The sequence below is a fragment of the Phascolarctos cinereus genome, unplaced genomic scaffold (assembly GCF_003287225.1).
Source record: "Phascolarctos cinereus isolate Bilbo 61053 unplaced genomic scaffold, phaCin_HiC Scaffold_4;HRSCAF=312, whole genome shotgun sequence".
Classification (NCBI taxonomy): domain Eukaryota; kingdom Metazoa; phylum Chordata; class Mammalia; order Diprotodontia; family Phascolarctidae; genus Phascolarctos; species Phascolarctos cinereus.
In genome coordinates, this window is record NW_027555847.1 from 589,420,146 (window position 1) to 589,433,942 (window position 13,797).

Genomic DNA, 13,797 nt, shown 5'->3' on the forward strand with positions numbered 1-13,797 from the left:
TAGATATTATCACATTTGGTCCTCACAACAATCCTGAGAGGTAGGTACTTTATTATCCCCACTTTATAGATGAGGAAACTGACTCTGAAAGAGGTTAAGTGACTTGTATGGGGTACAACTAACAAATGTCCATGGCAGAATTTGAACTCAGATCTTCCTGTCTCCAAATCTACCACTTTATCCACCTAGCTACCTAGCAGCCAATACTTATGTTAAGTGTACTTCATTGATTTAATATGATGTTCCATTTAAAAAAAAACTATTAAAAAAGACCACAGTTAACCAAATTCTTTGGGGAGCAGGTAATCTGACCCTTAGAGACAAAGAAAATGTTAAGAGATTTGCCTTTGGGGCAAGACCAGGTTGTGGTTCTTCAGGTCTTTGCTTGTGGAGGCTTTCCCAATGATCATGGATCATTGTAGAGAATGCTAACTGTTGCAATAACTGCCTAGCAGAGGTGGGGGGTGGAGGGGATGGTAAGATGCGGGCAGTAAATGACAATTGCAATTGCTCTTAATTGCATGCTGGTTTAAAATGCAGATTTTAAGTGGACACAGAGAGCAGATGAGCTAATATCTGATCCATGGGGCATCCTACAGCTCTGTGTATCAATTAATTTCTTCAAAAATTTTCCATCGGAGCAAATCCAACCTCAGCTTGTTTCATTTAGCAGTGACAAACCCAGCCCTGTTCCAGGAGGAAATAAAATATTCAGTTACATGAAATACTTTTTTGTCTGACACCCTGAATATTGAGTTATGTGGGATGGACTGATCTCCAAGGCCTCTTCCCTCTCAAACATTCTTTGAGTCTATATTCTAAAAATGGGCTGCATGAATGAACTCAGACTGCCTCTACTGGAACCTGTGGTGTTCTGCTATCCAAATCCATAGGAGGTGTGTCCTTAATTACTCAATTACTCATTGCAGGATAAGGGGCAAGGATGTTGGTGAAGACATTCTAGAGAAGCAGATTCCTAAACATCTCAATGACCTGGTTTGCTCATCCCCAGTTCTTTTTGCAAAGATGTTTTGTTTTTCTGGACTCCTCTCCATGTGCTAACAATTAGATAGTGACTCTATAAATGAGGAGAAAAGGCAGTGTCGTGTACTGTGGGTGGTTTGTTTTCTTAGTTTTTTTTTTTATTGAAAACATATGTGAACATTTTATATATAAATAGAAAACAATGGGAGGCTGCCATCATTTTAGCAACAGCTTATAAAATTTAGCATGAGTAAAAATCAAACACTTCTCTACCTAGTGGTCCCAGAGCTCTGGTGCCTTGATATCTGTGTGTACTGGTTAATTCGAGGCAAGAGCAAGTTTTATTACTTTAGGCTCTTTATTTCTCATTAGCAGGAAATTTTTGGTCAACACGGGAAGTAGGCTTGTTACAGGACAGAAAGGAATATTTGTGGTCACAGGCCAGGAAAGGAGTAAACACCCCGCCCCTTATTATATCACCATGGATCAGATATTAGCTCATCTGCTCTCTGTGTCCACTTAAAATCTGCATTTTAAACCAGCATGCAATTCATTTGGTAGGCCTGGCATCCATCCTGCCCATGCAGCTTCTGCTTTGTAAGGAAGGGGTGGGGGTGGAGGGGCAACAAAAAGCCCTCCTTCCTCCACCCTAGACCTAGTGGAGATTCATTTATTTCCCGATTAACCTAATGGTATTAGAGCCATTTCTGAAGTTTTTGGTTGGAGGGCTTAGAACGTATGCTTCCATAACTACTTTGTACTACTGTTGTTATTTAGTCATGTCTGACTCTTCATGATCCCATTTGGGGTTTTCTTGGCAAAGATACTGGAGCAGTTTGCCATTTCTTTCTCTAGCTCATTTTGCAGATGAGGAAAGTGAGGCAAACAGGGTTTGCGTAGGGTCACACAGCTAGTAAGTGTCTGAGTCCATATTTGAACTCAAGTCTTCCTGACTCCAGGTGCTCTATCCACTACACCCCTTAGTTGCTATGTACCAATTAAAATTAGAAAGGGACTAGACCAGTGACTTCATTGGTATGAGTAACTGCCATCTGTTATCCTTCCCTCTGGCCATATGACCAGTCCATGTTCTTTTTCACCCATCCATTTCTTTAATGGCATCCTTTATATGGCTCTTCCTTCACAATTCCCTATTTGTAATGTATTGGAGCCTGCTTACATCCACTGCACTTCTCTATTGACCTTCTGTGAATGTTAATTTGAGTTCTGTGACTTGCACCACCAGGAGAATATCAATATTAAAAATGTTTTCTAATGAAATCTAAATTAATTAAAGGAACTTTGCAGTTTCCCAAAATGTGGCCTCTTTTTCCTTTTGGATCCAACTCATTGTCCATTTGCAGCACCTGACATCTATATCTATCTGTGTATGTTTGTGTGTGTGTGTGTGTGTGTGTGTGTGTGAGTGTGTGTGTGTGTGTGTGTGTGTGTGTATTGACAGATGAACTCTATAGGCTTTCCATCCAACTGGAAAATAGGGATTCTTCATCCACTTGATTTCCCCATGTGGATAGTTAAACAGAACTCTTTAGAATGATTATGGATCTAATCCAGAAAACTCTGAAGTGTTCCCAGGGTAGATACAATCAGCATAATGCCATCCACAAACAGGAACATCCAGCAGAAGACCCCCCCCCCATCTGTGGGAGATTCCTCTTCCCATTGAACTCTAAACTGGATCTCCTTCACAATAGTGGCAAACAGCTTTGATGAGCATATGCTTCCTTTGCTGCAAGAGGTTTGAACAAGCTTATTTGTTATTGTTACTTGTTATGTCTTTCAAGGAATCATGTAATTTTGACATATAGGTGACATTTTTTACAAAAACTGGACCTGTGATTTCATTGGTATGGGGAGTTCCCAAGGTTAAGTCATTCTTTGTAACTTAGAGTCTTGGAAGGTTGCTTGGAAGACTTGCCAATAGATGGCCAGTGGCTAAGCCTTGCTGACTCTGTGACCAGCTCTCTGCCCACCACACCTCACTGCCCCTTGAATGGATGTCATATGCATTATTCATTTAAGTAGCTAAGGCTTTCACATTTTTTTTCTTATGAGAATGGTATTATCCCCAGGTTACAGATGGAGAAGCTGAGGCTAAGTAACTGGGAGACAAAGGGAGGGATTAACTCTGCTGTAAGGTAGCTCATCTTGTCATTTATTGAACTAGAACAACAAGGTCTCTGGAAATTGTCATCCCAGGACTTTCTCCATTGAACCCAGCTGCCTCATTAGCACTTAGCTGTCAAAGCCTAACAGTTCACTTTTATATTAATCTCTACTTTTAACCTAAATGGTAGATAATTAGGCTGCTAGGTTTTTCCTTCTCCCTGAAGAGTAGCTCTGGAATCAGTGTTGGAAGCCCTCCTTTGTGGCAGTATATTTCTGTTTTTGTTTTTATGCTGTGACTGTGTGTGTGTGTGTGTGTGTGTGTGTGTGTTGAGGGAGACAAAGGAGGGGAGGCTGATGAGGACTGCAGAATTTCATGGAGGATTTGCTGACCAGACATCACCAAGCTAGTTAAACCAGGCCTGAACTTGAGGTCTGAATGTAACACAAATCTCACACGTTATTAATTCCAATGACATTACCAGTGTTCAACATCAGTAGCTAAAGTTGAGGTGTCATGTTTTGTTATATAACCCTGCTTCATCACTAAGTTCAATCTTAAAAAATCCCATAGGTGTTAGAAAGAGGCAGTGTTGTCTAGTGGGTAGAGTGCAGGACTCAAAGCCAAGAATCCAGAGCCTGCTTCCAGCTCTTCTTACCTGGGTGGACAAATTGCTTCAGATCTTTCCGCCATCTTGCAGCGCTGCCACCATGGTGCACATGAATGTCCTGGCAGATGCTCTCAAAAGCATCAGCAATGCAGAAAAACAAGGAAAATGCCAGGTTATCATTAGGCCATGCTCTAAAGTAATTGTCCAGTTCTTAACTGTGATGATGAAGCATGGTTACATTGGTGAATTTGAGATCATTGATGGTCACAGAGCAGGAAAAATTGTTGTGAACCTCACAGGCAGATTAAACAAATGTGGTGTAATCAGCCCCAGATTTGATGTTCAATTGAAAGATCTGGAGAAGTGGCAGAATAATCTGCTACCATCCTGTCAGTTTGGATTCACTGTGCTTACAACCTCAGCTGGCATCATGGACCATGAGGAAGCAAGACGAAAACACACAGGAGGAAAAATCCTGGAATTCTTTTTCTAAAGGGTGTAAAATATACATACAAATAAAAATGCTCTGATGGAAAAAAAAACAAATTGCTTCACTTTGTGAGTCAGTTTTCTTGTCTGTAAAATGGAGATAATATTTATAGAGCTGACTTGGCAGGATTGTTGTGAGGTTTACATAAGAAATATAGAAAGTTGTTTGCAGACTTTAAAGCCCTACATAAACATCAGGGTGGTTTTCTTTTGGTCCAGATCCATGATTCCTTTGATCTAAGGAACTGGCAGTGAATAAACTCCCTCAACCAAAGAAGACTTCTACCATATTTGCAGCTTGTAGTCTTGACAGTCCCAGTAGCATGGGACATTGGGAGATTAAGTGACTTGCCTAGTGTCAGATAGTCAGCATGTGTCAGAGATAGGACTTGACCCCAAGTCCTCCTGGCTACAAGGCAGACTCTCTATGTTCTATATCACACTGCCTCCATCCAATGCCTAAAATTTTATAAATAGTCTTGAGTGCCACTGGAGAAAGCTCCTCTTAGGATGCCCATCAATTAGGAAATGTCTAAACAAGTTATAGTATGTGATTGTGATGGAATACTATTATGCTGTAAGAAATGATGGGGGTGGTTAGAAAAACCTGAGAAGACTTACATGAACTGATGCAGAATTGAAGTGAACAGAACCAGGAACACAATCTACACAGTAATAGCAATATTGTAAAGAAAATCAACTGTGAAAGACCTAGATATTCTGAGCAACACAATCATTCATTGTAATTCCAAAAGACTCATAATGAAAAATGCTATTCCCGTCTAGATCAGAATGCATATTAAAGCATATTTTTTTTCTTTTTCTTGCCCCCTGCCCACTATATCAGATGCAGAAATATGTTTTGCATGGCTTTATATGTGTAATGGGTGTTCTATTCCTTGCCTTCTCAATGGGCATGGGAGGGGTGAGAGGGAGGGAGAGAATTTGGAACTGAAGACAAAATAAAATTGAATAATAAAAAAAATTGTAAGAAAAGGAAAATTACTCCTTAAATGCCAGATGATGGTAACTGCAACCATTTTGCTGTGCTCTTAGACTGGCAAAGGGTTCTGCCCACTACTCAACTTGACCTTCTCAGTTATTGTTAGTATAAATCGATGAGTAAGATCTTTATCATTGTTCTGGGTTCCAGAGCAGTGATGATCTCCCAGCAGTCTTTCCTCCTCCAGTGCTCATTAGGAAGCAGCTGTGTCAGTATGGAAGAAAACGTCTTGTAACTGGCCTCTTTCACATAACCCCCTTCTATACCAGGAAGCAGCAAGAAAAGGTAGAAAGCACAGCAAGGCCATGTCATTTGCCTGGGATCTCCTTCCCCTGTGTCATCATTGTATTGGAAGACGGAGTGCTCATAAATTATTATCTCAGCTGGAATTCATCTTATTTTTCTCCCACTGTTAAGTCGGAAGTTCCCACATTCAAAGCCCTACATAAATATCAGGGACCTGGGCAGATTTTTCTCACACCTCTGTCCCTTGAACCCTTACCTAGCATATTTAAAGACTTTACTGTATGACACAACTCACTATGTTCCCATCATCTCCTTATTTTGGCATTAAAATATTACTCTCTGTCATTCTCTGAACTTCAGCCATGTTGCCTACGTGTAGTTCCCCAAACTCAGTATGCTCTCTCTGACCTCTGCCTTTGCAGAGGTTGGCCCGGTGCCAACTTCTCATGTCCGCTGCTTAACTTACTTCAAAGGGTAACTCAGATATCACTTCATATGAGAAGCTTTCCCTGATCCTCTAGTCTTTAGTGCTCTCTACCTACTCAAATTATCTCGTAATTACCTCTCTGTTTACATATTACAGCCTATAGTAGACTATAAACTCCTGGAGGGTAGAGAGTTTTGTTTGTTATCTCCAGACAGCATTCTCCATGCAGCTTTCCACAGCTCTCAACTGGTGGCATCCATGGCCCTCTTCTGCAGCTACTAGCTGGTTATTCGTTGCTACTTATTTTGTAACTCTTTCTGGGTGTCCCAGCAGTAGGGATCTCCCTGCCCCTCTCAACTTCATATAGATCTCGATCCTGTACTTGATGGAGTCTGGATGAAATCACAGTTGAATATGCTTTTTTTCGCCACCCCAGGCATTGTGTTACCTAACTAAGTTAGTACTTCCCATGGGTCTAGAAGCTTGCTAAAAATAGCCCTCTGGGCCAAGAAGAGGAAAGTTCTTATACTTTGCTGCTTATATTTGAAGAGCCCTTCTTAGATTTTGTGATTCTCTTATAGCACAAGTAAAATAATTACAATCAGGAATCTTTATAATCTCAGAAATACTGTGTAGAAACATTTATCTAACCTCAAAAAATTTGCAGAAGTCAGATTTTATAAATAGCCAAGAATTAAAGACTCACAGAACATTAGTGTTGGAGGAACCTCAGAGATGAATTCCTCTAACTCCCTCTCTCATTTTAAGATGAGTAAACTGAGACCCAGAGAGAGAGGTTTTGTCTTGACAGATGTTACGCAGCTAGTTAGTGGTACAGTTGTTGTTTAATCATTTTTCAGTCATGTCTGACTCTTTGTGACCTCATTTTGGGATTTTCTTGGCAAAGATACTACAGTGGTTTGCCATTTCCTTCCCTAGTTCATTTTATAGATGTGGAGACTGAGGCAAACAAGATTAAATGACTTGCTCAGGGTCGCACAGCTAGTGTCTAAGATTGGATTTGAGCTAAGGTCTTCCAGGCCTGGGACTCTATCCACTGAGCCACCTAGCTGCCCTGGTGGGATATATAGGACCAGAACTCAAATCTCCTGATTTCTAGTTCAGTGCTGTTGACCTTTTTTTTTTTTTTCTGAACTGAGTGGTAGCTCAATAAATACATTTACTCAGCTCATTGTAGAGTTAATGATTGGCGAGTAGGGGTTGGGAATAGATTTTCAGAGTTGTAAGGGGCTTGTTAACTAGGTCAATGCCCTCCTTACTGCAAAAGTCCCTTTTATATCTCTGACGAGTAGTCACCCATCCTCTGCTTGAATCTGTCTATTGACAAGGAACTCACTTCCTTATAGAGAAGCCATTTCCTATTGAATAACTCCCATTTTAAGAAAACTCATCTTGGTAGTGACCTGAAATCTCATAGGATTGTAGATTTAGAATTAAAAGTGACCTGAGAGGTCATCTAGCTTATCTCCTTCATTTTGTAGATGAAGAAAATGAAGTCCAGAGAGGTTTAAATGACTTGGCCAAAGTTGCACAGGTAGAACCAGGATTCAAACCCAGATCCTCCTACCCTGAATCCATTGTTCTTCCTACTGGTCCCTTAACATACTGCTTATTATTTACTCATTTATTACTTTATTATTTACTATTATTCACTCATGTATTACTTTATTATTGACTGACTATAGTTATAATAAGGTAAGAGCACCATTATAGACCTTAATGTATCTTGAGATGATAGTAGTCAGAGCAAATAATATGAAGAAGCAGATGGATGCTGCCAAACATATGGACTTGCCAGTGTGAAATGGCTTTAAACTTGTGGGATTTTAAAAGCAAGTTTAAGGCTTAGGTGCCTTTGAGCTCTGTAACCTGCTGGGAGTATCTTGCATTTTAAGTTCTCCCACTGAAAGCAGAGGCTACCTGCTCATCACTGTGCTTCCCCAGCTGACTTTATTTAGAAGGAGTTTCTACATGGGCTGCTCAGGCTCAGTCACCTGGGAATAGGGCTCTGCAGTTTTACACCAGAGAGACTAACATTTGAGGCCTTGAACTATTACCTCCTACTCTGGGGATTTAATAGAAGGAACAATAAAATCAGAAACTCAAAGCAAATCTGCCAGATTTATAAGAACCCAGACTTTGAATGGGGCTGAATATCTGGCTTAGATAGATCTGTGAAGAAAGCATCCCATGGAACACATCTTTTACTCCCTAGTCCACTAGTAATGGAAGCATGAGAACTGTTATCTTTAATGCAAACAGGTTCCTTGAGTCACACGATTCAGAGCTAGAAGGTAATGCTCTGTAATCTAGTACAACTCTTTCATTTTGCTGATGAGGAAACTCAGGCTTAGATAAAAGGAACTTGCTCAAGGTCACAGAGATACAAAGTAGGAGATTTGAACCTAGGTCCTTTGATTCCAAGTCCTGTGCTTTTCCCCACCAAATAGGGTGGCATAACAACAACAATAATAGCTAATATTTATTTAGCACTTTAAGATTTGCAAAACACATTATATATTGTCTCATTTGATAGAATGCTGGAATCCGAAACAGGAAGATATGGGTTTATAGATTGTTAGATTTGGAGTAAAGAAGAATCCAGAATTCAATTTCCACCTCTGTGTGACATTTATTAGCTACAGGACTCCAAGCAAATCATTTTATCTCCCTTGGCCTCATTTTCCTTCCCTGCAAATGTAGATGCTAATACTTGTAGTACCCACTTTATAGCATTGTTGTGATGCTCAAATGAAATAGAACATAGAGTGCTTTGCAAACCTTAAAGTCCAATTTAATTGTTAGATATGTCATGGAGAATACACATTTTCATGACAATTTTTATTTTACACAGTGCTTTATGATCTTCATTAATTATCTTTCAAAAAAAAACTTTTAAGCTGGGCAGTAGAAAGCTCCTTGAAGACAAGATCATTGTTCTTTTTTGTATTTGTAACTCTAGAACCAATTGCCATGCGTATAGTAGGCACTCATTAATGTTTAATTGTGTAGAGTAGGCATATGCTAATGTTGCCAGACTACAGACTGCCCTGCTGTATATACTGTGTGACCCTAAAATACTTAACCCTTCTAAGCCAAAGTATTTCTCATCATGGGTACAAATGAGTAAGGAATGTGTGTTGTTGTTTCACATTCCCAAGAGAAAACTGGAGAAGTGAATGAATGTGAACTAAACTGTTTTCTCTCTTGTGTTTAGGTCAACATCTCTAACGTCAGCTTGGTAATGGAGTCTGACTTGGGCAATTTCATGCCCACAGGTCTAGCATTCACTGGAAGTGATAAAGCCCGGGCTATTATAAAAGAGGTTATGAACCTGCTACAACCCATAAATATCACCCAAGTTTTTGAGGATGGAGAAGGAACTGACATTAACTACTGGATCCAAGCTGGAGTACCTGGTAAGACTGCTTGATTTGGAAAATAGGAGTGTTGAATTGAAGTGAAATTCTAAAGCTGTGTTCCAATATGACCAGATGGAAATGCCAGAGGTGACCCTACTTATTGCTGATGTGGACAGCCACCTGAACATTGTGATTTGAGGAGTATCCAGGAAAATCTGCTGAACTATAAAACACCTTCCATCCTAAATACCACATGGCTCCACCATTCTCTTGGGGTTCTAGCCTTCTGAGCTCAGCTAAGAGCTGGGCATGCAAAGAAAGGCAAAAACATGGTTCCTGCCTTCAGTGGGATCACATTTTAGTGGGTGAAACAATATACAAACAATTAAATGCATACAAGAAATATACAGTGTAAATGTAAATCTCAGTGTAACAGTATAAATCTCAATATACACAGTATAATTTTCAGGGGGAAACACTAACATTGGGAGGGAGTAGGGTGACTGGGACTCTCTTGCAGAAGATAGAATTTGAGCTGAGGCTTAAAGGAGGTCAGGAAAGCCAGGAGGTAGAGGCGAAGAGGGAGACTGTTCCAGTTACAGGAGAAAGCTAGTGAAAAGGCACAGAGTCAGGAGACGGAGTATCATGCATTTGAAATAGCAAGTTGTCCAATGTCACGTTATGACAGAGTACATAGAAAGGAGTAGAATGTAAGGAAAGTGTAGGAAGAATACAGGTTATGAAAAGCTTTAACAGCCATTCTGAGGATTTTATATTTGATCCTGGAAGATCATGTATGTTTCTTCATTTTGTTCTGTTTTCCTTTTGAGTCAAGTGGTGTAGTGGATAGAGTGCTAGCAGGAAGGCCTGGCTTCAGGTGTGACTTCTGACACTAATACTAATATCAGTAATAGCTTTTATGTTTACCATGTGCCGGGAACTGTGCTAAGTGCTTTACAGATATCTCATTTGATCCTTGCAACAACCTCGGGAGGTAGGTGCTGTTATTATTCCCATTTTATAGATGAGGAAACTGAGGCACAAAAAAGTTAAGTGACTTGCTCAAAGTGTCTGAGATGGGATTTAAACTCAGGTTTTCCAGACTCCAGACCCAGCACTCCATCTACTGTGCCACCTACAACTTTTGCAACTATGGGCAAGTCACTTAATCTCTGTGGGCAACAGTTTCTTCATCTGTAAAATGAGGTAATAATAGCACCTATCTCCCAGGTTGTTTCAAGGAATAAATGAGATAATAATTGTAAAGCACTTAGAATAGTATGTGGCACATTGTAAGTGCTATATAGATGATAACTATTACTATTACTGTTGTTGTTATTATTATTATTATTATTATTATTATTATTACTATTTATTATCTGTAAAATAAGGGTCATTGGACCAAATTGTCTCTAAGGTCCCTACCAACTCTAAATCCACGATTCTATGAGTTAAGAATCTTAATAGAAAATGAGGGTGCATGAGCCAATTGAGATAGATTTATGAAATATTGTATGATCATGATTTTACACTTTAAACCCTTGGCCAAGCTAAGAAAGAAAGCTTGGCCACCGAATTAGAAGGGAGGGATCCATACTGGTTCCAGGGAGACTTTTGGACATTGGTGCTCACCCACTTGTCTTTCCTACTCCAGTACCCATGTAGAAAGCCCACGCATATTAGTACAGAAGAAAATTTCCTGTAATATTAACTCCCTTCTACCCCCAAGAAGATGCAAGAGAGAGTTTAAGATGCTGCTCTGTGATAACATTTGACAGGGGCCTCCTACCACTGTGTCATCATCATGGCATGAAGGTTGTTCATAGATGTTTGCCTCGCTCAGCAAACAGCTTCGGTTGCTATAGTATTCTCACATCCTGCTTATAACAACATAGGATCAAGCAACTGTAACAGCTGGGAGATCAGAGTGAGTCTCATGCTGCAGCTTCTCTGAACTTTTTAAATTGAGCTTGTTTCCAGGTCCTGTCTGTAAAGGAAAGGGGGTGGAAGAGGACAGGTAACCTCGTACTAGCCTGCCCTCCAGAAGCTTAGGCCCTGCTTTCAAGAGTTTTTTTTTTTTGATTTTGAAATCTTGTTTCAATTCACTTCTACAAACATTTAGTTAAGTGACTAGGGACAGGTACTGTGAGAGGCAGAGGGATAGAAAGAAAAAAATTTCACCGGGTCAACCCCTGCCCTCAAGGAGCTTATATCGTATTGTTGTTTTGGAAAACATTTCTGCAGCTAGCTGACCCAGTGGATAAGAGTGCTGGGCCTGGAGTCAAGAAGATCTGGGTTCAAATTCAGCCTCAGACATACTAGCTATGAGACCCTGGGCAAATCTCTTAATCTCTGTCTGCCTCAACCTTAAATGGGGATAATAATAGCACGTATCTCTCAGGGTTATTGTAAGCATTAAATGAGATAATATTTGTAAAGTGCTTCACGGTGCTGGTATATAATTGGTGCTTAATAAGTTCTTGTTCCCTTCTCCTTCCCATGCCTATTATGTGCACTGTGAGAGGCAGTAGAGTTACAAAGAAAAAAATTTCACCATGTCAGCCACTGCCCTCAAGGAGCATAATTATTTTCTATTATTGTTTTGAAAAATATTTCTATAGTCACAAAGACTTCATAACTACAAGAGCAAATAACCATTCCCTCCCCGTTATCATATGCAAACAACACAGCACTTTTTTATTTGTAAAGTAGATTTCGGGGGGGGGGGTGTTTGGGGGGGAGATTAATGGTTCATATTCTACTATAACACTGTAGATTACAATCATATTTTTGGCTTTAAGGCTTCAAATAATCTTTCACAACTAAAAATAGAATAAGCTATCTTAAAAAAAAATACAGGACCCAAATTCTTTTCATTCTCTCTGTGTGTATGTGTTAACCAAACTTTGAGATTATCTTAAAGGAACAGTCCTGTTCATAGCACTAGTAAGTATATCATTTAGACCAGACATCTCAAACTAGACCACAGTGTGAGAGTCAATCAAGAAGCATCTATTTAGCAGGCACTATGCACTATATCCACTGCTAGGTGCAATGGATACAAATGAGATATGACATAGCTTCTCATCTCCAGGACCCGACCCTCTCCTGGAGGGATAGAACAATGTTGTGCATAAATTAATAGAGAACATAGATAAAATAAGTGCAACATTATTTCAAAAGTCAGACACACAATTAGGAGCATTAGGAAAGGCCTTTTGAAGAGGCTGGATCTTGACAAGCTTAGAAGGGAGCTAGGGTTTCTAAGATGTAGAGATAAGAAAGGAGAATATTTTAGGCATGGAGCAATGGTGAATGGCCTTTGCAAAGAGACGAAGGTAGGAAATGAGATGTCAGATACAGGGAAAAACAATTAAACCAGATTGGCGAAAGCTAGATTCCATGAAGGGGAGTAATGGTAATTATCCTGGAAAAACAGTCTAGAGTCAGATTGTGAGGGGCATTAATGCCAAAGAGGTTTATATTTGGCTCTAGAGGCAATGGGGAACTTCTTGGTCAGGGAAGTTAGATGCTCAGTGTCTTTAATTACTCTCATTCAATGACATTCAGTAAATATCTATGAAGGGCCTGTTACAGGCTTTGTTCCTATTGTGTTTGTTGCTGTAGAAGAAATGAAGAAGAATCAGATGGAGTCCCTACCTTCACTGAATTTGTTTTATGGTACTTTTGTCATTTATTATTGTTTCTTCTGCAGTCAGTCATCAACTTAGTGTCTGGAGGCATTACCATTTAAATTATGCTGATGAGTTATTTTTCTGAAATCCTAGTTCTCTAGCTGAAAGTTTCTTAAAATGGATGAATCAGTGAACTATCATTTACTAAGCACATGCAAAAATCCAGATCAGTCCATTTGCTGTCTATAGGTCTGGGCAAAATTTTGGTGAAACATAGGAGAGTTGGGGAAAGGGAGGAGAGAGTGACGGTAAAGGCCAAAATGAGCTAGAATCAGAATTTTAGGCCAAGAAACCAACTTGGACATCCTATTTAATCATGTCCTCTCATTTTATGGAGAAGTTAAATGATAATTCTTAGTTTGTAGAAATAATCAATGACTGATCTGAGGCTAGAACCTTCATCTAATGGCTCAGTATTTGTGCTGGTACATGCTACTGTTGGAGATCATCTGTGGAATGTACATTTCCACGATGTCTATCTTTCTCACTTAGCTGGATAGCTAAGATGTAGTCCTATCATCTTTTTTTCCATATAGAGAGCTTGCATAAAGCCAGATCCATTCAGTAGCAATATATTGCAATTGCTGACCTGTTGGTTAGTCTTGTTAAGTTGTCAACTTTAACAACTTTTTTTCTGCTTTAATGAAATTGAGATATGTGGAGTACCATGGGTACCAGAAATCCTCCACTCCCATGATAGCATTATTGGTGGTTCTGGACTAATGAAATCATATTTTGTGTTATTTGAACTACTTTTAAGTTTCTTAAGGGATACATTTCTTCATTTCCACTGGTATGGAAGATTTTAGTTTAACTCTCTACCAGAGTCATT

The 13,797-nt window shown here is 39.6% G+C and overlaps 1 protein-coding gene and 1 pseudogene across 3 annotated transcripts in view; both read left to right on the plus strand.

Annotated features, from left to right (window-relative positions):
- The window catches only part of CPQ (carboxypeptidase Q), a 624,464-nt gene that overhangs the window by 517,580 nt on the left and 93,087 nt on the right, over positions 1–13,797 (plus strand). For all 3 annotated transcript variants that reach the window (XM_020968909.2, XM_020968914.2, XM_078153670.1), the window contains exon 7: positions 9,126–9,327. In XM_020968909.2, coding sequence (XP_020824568.1) covers positions 9,126–9,327 — 202 coding nt within the window. The remainder of the gene's footprint in view (positions 1–9,125; positions 9,328–13,797) is intronic.
- On the plus strand, positions 3,800–4,215 carry LOC110195960 (small ribosomal subunit protein uS8 pseudogene; annotated as a pseudogene).